The following is a 6000-nucleotide window of genomic DNA, read 5'->3' on the forward strand; positions in this document are numbered from 1 at the left end:
GATTGCCAATACTTATATCTCAAGGTAGGAGAATCCATAATGACTTAAAATGCAAGCACATATACCAGTGCTGGCCCACAGATCTTTCTTTTGCCCAGAGAGAGAGAGAAAAAGTTAAGTGTTTTTAGAATATTAGCCTTTGGAAAGGAGGGAGTTTTGACCAAGCAAAATCAGTAAGATATTATCCAGCTCCTCTACTCTTATTTAAAAAGCCTTGGTCTTCATGCAAAAGGGAGGAAAAGAGATAGTTGGGAGATGTGAAAGAAAGCAGTTAACCTGGGAAGGGACCAAGGAGAAAGAATGCTTGAAGAAATATCATTGAAAATTTAAGGAACTTAGAACCTGGAAGCCGCTTCCTGAATTAGTTTCCAAAAGAATCAGAAATGAGCAAGAGCAAAGGAGGGGAGAGAAGGTGCCACCCACTTCTGTGATGATTTAATTTGCTGCAGAATGCATATGTCCTGTATGACAAATTGCATTGTTTCCATTGTAAATCATGTAATTTGAATCATAATAAATGAATGCTACCATTCCTTTTTTTATGGACAAACTTTTATGGACCTTCAACCTGATTGCAATAACTACCTAGTACCATAAACGTCTTGGAAGAGAGTGCTAGCTTGAAGCTTCATAGGATAGCTTCACAAGCAACATTCAAAATAAGATCTCCGATCCACAAACTACCTTAGAATAACAGAGCTGGAAGGGACCTTGGAGGTCTTCTAATCCAACCCCCTGCTTAGGCAGGAAACCTTACACCACTTCAGACAAATGGTTATCCAACATCTTCTTAAAAATTTCCAGTGTTGGAGCATTCACAACCTCTGGAGGCAAGTTGTTCCACTGATTAATTGTTCTTCTAACTGTCAGGAAATTTCTCCTTAGTTCTAAGTTCTTCAATCCTTGATTAGTTTCCACCCATTGCTTCTTGTCCTGCCCTCAGGTGCTTTTGCAAGCCAACATATTGTTGCTTGCGTCCTACCAACTAGAAGTTACATATAAAACCAGTCCTGGATGTTTTACTTGCCAATTAATAAAGTTCTTGAAGTCATTAAAAAACAATGCTTTGATGTCATTGAAGGTAACATGAAAGACCTATATAGCTACAGTAAGACCATAGTCTAAGATCATGTTCCCCAAATAATAATAATGAGCTGCTCATGAAAAGTCCACAAGCAAGAGATGAATGCCATCATCCTATACTTAATTATCCAAATTAAGTGACTAAAACAACTATTTCATGTTTTGTATCTGGGAACTCATTTAAGTAGCTATAAAAGCTAACCATCACCCTTAGCAATGGCTAGCCAGCTCCTTTTCACCAGAGATCTCCATAAATTGAATTCTTCAGACTTTTGGCATAGTAGTAATCCTAATATAAAATAAATCAAATCACTATCTGAATGTGGAGATGGTAAGGAAGAAAAAGAGCAGAAGTGTTTTCTCTCAAATCAAAGGAGCATTTTTTTAATACACGAGTAATAAAATCATGGAATTCACAAATCATATTTTTTACAGGAAAGTACTATAGCTAGATACTGGTAAAACTCTGTAGTGCTTTTAATGGAGATTGATAATATGGACAAGCATATATACTTTGCCTTGCTGGAAATGACAGTACAATGTGAGGCTAAAGTAGATGAAAGCTATAAACTCTACTTTAATACACCATACATAGATGTACTACTTTGAGAAAATTTGAAACTCATTATGGTATAACATGTAGGGGCTATCATTAATATGGGAGAACAGAAATGCTGTCTCATTTATGTTTAAGATCATAAGTACACGGGGACAAGTAATCTTGAAATAGAGGGAGACTGAGGGGGGTTGTGGGGTTATACTTGCAGAAGGAGATGCCCTAAGAAGAAGCAATGGCATTCTAGATTATACTGTCTGTAGATAAATATAGTAGAAAAATCGAAACAGAGCTCTTCAGAATAACTACTATGAAAATAAAGTACCGTATTTGCCGGCGTATAAGACGACTTTTTTGCCCTGAAAAAGATGCCTCCAATTGGGGGGGTCGTCTTATATGCCGGGTCGTCTTATACGCTGGCAAATAGTAATTGGGAAGCACTGCGGCTGCCCGCGGCTGAGGCACTTTTGCGCACCGTGGAAGCGAATCCCGTGAAGCCGAAGGAGCAGCCAGCCTTCTCCCAGCTCCCAGGAAGCGAGGCTCGCACCGCCCGAGCTCCGCTGAGGTATCCGGCTGGGGCTGTCAGGAGTTGTTACCGCTGGCGCGGCTCCGCGCGGCTCCAGTCCCGTGTTGCCTCGGGAAGGAAAGGCAAAACCAGGAGCCGCTGCTGCCATTACAAAGCGCCCGCGGCTCTTCCTTTTGCCTTTCCTTCCCGAGGCAACGCGGGACTGGAGCCGCGCCAGCGGTAACAACTCTTGACAGCCCCAGCCGGATACCTCAGCGGAGCCCGGCGGTGCAAGCCTCATTTCCTTGGGAGCTGGGAGAAGGCTGGCTGCTCCTTTCAGCTTCACGGGATTCGCTTCCACGGTAGACAAAAAGTGCCTCAAAAAAAAAAAAGTGCAAAAGTGGAAGGCGTGCGGAAGAGGGCGAGTATATAACAAACTATATTTTGAGTGGAAATGTTGGGGGTCGTCTTATACGCGGATCGTAGTCTTATACGCCGGCATATACGGTAAGTGGTTATAAGATAAAATGAGACAGTTTATGGACATTACAGCTGAGTTTTGATATTTTCAGTGTTTGGCTGATATTTCTAGACTTTGGAAGAGCTAAAGTGTGATATTTGTTTTATGTGAAATATTTTTATCCTGTTTTTAATCATTTAAATTAATTCTATAAGTGGAAATTATTGGAAATTATCCAGTTCTGATGCTATACTGTTTTGTCTTTCTTTGTGATTTCAGCCAGAGAAATGACTAGAGGAAAATTCTTGAACATCCTGGAGAAACCCAAAAAGTAACTGAATGTGTACTACACTTTAAAAAAAGCAGCAGCGCCTTGTTATTTCAGAACTTCTACAATTGTCCATATAAGCTGAAACGAAAGGACCAAACGTACCGAAATGTTCATTGTTTCACCTTTCTTTTGAGGGTAACTGTTCTGGACTACTTCAGCATTGGCCAGCATCAGTTCTCTTAACCTCCTGGCTGCAGCTGATCCTGCCCTATTTACCTTAATGAAAAGAAAAGGACTCGTTTTCTCATGGTTGTTGCACACAACTATAACAATATGCATCTTGTGATAATACCCTTGCCCCCCAGAGCAGTACACAACATGGCACTTCTGTATGTATGTCCATCCCACATCATTACAAGACAAGCACTTTATGCACAAATGCATAATTTGAGATGAACACTGACTGGTATTCTTTAATATAGATAATCCTAATTTTATAATTGTAGAAGTTAGCAATTTATATTGATTTTTTTTTTAGGTACAAAGGCTGCAGAAAAAAATAAGGATTGTATCATTCTTGCATGTTCGTGTAATTTTAGATATAGGATGGGATAGGAGGTTACATTCCATCAAATTTCTGTTTGGTTGGTTTTAAGCTACCTAAATGTGACTGCAGTGGAAGTGTGAAGAAAAAACTAAAGAAGATAATAAGAGGGGGAAGAACACTTATATGAAGAAAACATGTGTCCTGTGCTCAGGATAATCATTTACTCTTTAATTCAGCTTCAGATCTCTTAAAATATGTCTAAAGGCAAAATAAATTATCTGTCATATCAGAATTTTCCCAAAAGCAAATATCTTTTTAGGCTACCCATTTTGTATTATATTCATAGCTCTAGGAAAGATACCTTCAAATTGGATTTCTCTTTCGGGTATACATAAAATAAGTTTTGTACAGTATATAGAAGTAACAAATTCTATATTGAAAAGCCATAGTTTCTCATTGAGTCTCCTTCTCCAGAAATACTTTTAAAATAGCTGGCTGGCAAGACACCAAGTCAAAATCTTTTCCTTGCATTGGTTTCTCTACAATAAAGCACTGAGTAGAGTTTCCCTGAACCTGGTACTTAGATTTGTGAGGTATGGTGACTTGGAAATATTGGAGTTGAAAGTGTCAAATTAGGGAAAGTTGCGCCACTTACATTTGGGGAATTACCAAGCTAAAGTTAAGCACTTTTACATCCCATTAAAGTGATGTTACAGTATCTCCCCCATTGTGAAATAAGCAGAATTAAGAAAGGCCCAATTTTGGATTTGGGCCTGCAAATGTTTTAATAATAATCTTTTTTCTCTGTGTGAAAAACAAGAATTTAATATTGGGTTGTATATCAAAAGTTTGATTTTTTTAAAAAAAGTTGACATCCCAACAAATCTTTGAAGTTTTCAATGTACAACTGTACACTGTTCAATTTACTGTAGTGGTGATGCAACTTTGGAAATGTAAGAATGCAATATAAACAAGAAAATAGTATGCAATTTAATACATACTGTAAATGATGGCCATTTTCGGTGTTCTGGTAGTTTGTAAATTACATGAGTAAGATATTTCTCATGTACAACAAATCAGCCATATTTCGATTTTAAGTTATATATACTGCATTTTTCTAGAACAGAGGTTCTAGATTAAAACATTTTAATCACATACCTTACATCAAATGGCAATTCACAAAGTTTGCTCTGTCAGGACATTATATTTGCAGGCCTGAGTTTCAGATGCGAAAATATTAAATCCATGCCAATGATGGCAAAACTATAAATGATCAACAGCTAGCAAAAAAATATTAAGAGCAGGAAAAATGTGCTTACTTGCTCAGACAAAAAGTTTGCTTTTCAACAGTAAACTAATATTTATATTTCTGTTTAAGAATACTGAAATTGTTACATTTTTTGTTTGTGGGTTTTAATATATAGTAACTCAAAGTTGAGCATTTTGAAATATCCTAATGATTGAAGGATGGGGGAGAGGTAGATTTTAAATCTCATATTAAAAACAAAGTGGTTGACTTTTCCTGTATTATAATCTGTCCAAAATATATTTGGAGCCTTGGTTATGGACAATTTACAGATAAGATCCCTACTGCCAGGATCTGATTAGTTAACCCCTTTTACATTTGAAAACATTTCTTTTTATTCTAGAAATTTGTAATTCTGAACATATACCAAATTATTGGTATATGCTTTAAGTAGAGATATTTATATTTTTAATGAATAGATATGTTAAATATTTAGTAAAAATGCCCATCAGTATGTTACAATTTTGTGCTTTTGATAGTAAATAAAAAGTTACATTTTTAAAACATTCCTGTGAAATCTAGATTTCTTAGATAAATCCTAGACTGACATTATGCATATTTATGTGTTCAGAATTTCTGTTGGATTTGATGGGAGTTATTTTTATCTGATTATTAATAGGAAGCCTTGCTGGTTTGTGTAAGTTTTGCTACAGACAGGTTAAGCATCTTCATTCTTTTAACAGAAAAAATATAATCATCTCAAAAAGCTGTTTACTAACATTTTTATTTGCATTTGAGGTACGTTAAATATATTTTATGGTTCAATATTTTTTAAAAAGAATAAAGCTTTGAAAGCAGAAATTAAAAAAGAATAAAACTCAATCCTACTGAAATTTGAACAGTTTCCACAAACATCTGTATTTTTTACTTTTTGGCTTACTTTTTTACTTTTTGCACACTTCCTTTTGATTTAACTCCAGTAACTCAGTATCCTTAGTTCAGGTAAGTATTTGTAAGTGAAACTGCAAAGAGAGGTATTATGAAGTAAAATAAAATTATTTTAACTTTAAACTTCAACTAGTCCTTATGAATAATCAAAAAATATTTTCGGAGTAGTGGCTCCACAACATAGGAAAAGATACAATTCAAAGTACAGTAAATAAATATCACCTGAGTTGAGACTTGAAATAAAAAAATTAGCTACTTCATAGAAAGTATTTCTTCTCTTCAAATCTGTAGTATATCATTTCATATCCTCTATAGTTCTTGGATGCTTGCATTTAGCTCCAAACTTTTTTATTTTGCATCTTAACATTCAGATGGATTTTATAC

At 35.9% G+C, this 6000-nt stretch overlaps 1 protein-coding gene across 1 annotated transcript in view; it reads left to right on the plus strand.

Annotated features, from left to right (window-relative positions):
* Positions 1-5234, plus strand: part of LIN52 (lin-52 DREAM MuvB core complex component) — a 44313-nt gene extending 39079 nt beyond the window's left edge. The window contains exon 6 of the mRNA XM_087951874.1: positions 2884-5234. Within this exon, the coding sequence (XP_087808000.1) occupies positions 2884-2939 (56 nt within the window). The 3' untranslated portion in view covers positions 2940-5234. The remainder of the gene's footprint in view (positions 1-2883) is intronic.
* Positions 5235-6000: the final 766 nt, after the last annotated feature.

Source organism: Notechis scutatus, chromosome 1, assembly GCF_049901735.1.
Source record: "Notechis scutatus isolate UNSWTSFEM ecotype Mainland chromosome 1, rNotScu1.2, whole genome shotgun sequence".
Taxonomy (NCBI): Eukaryota; Metazoa; Chordata; class Lepidosauria; order Squamata; family Elapidae; genus Notechis; species Notechis scutatus.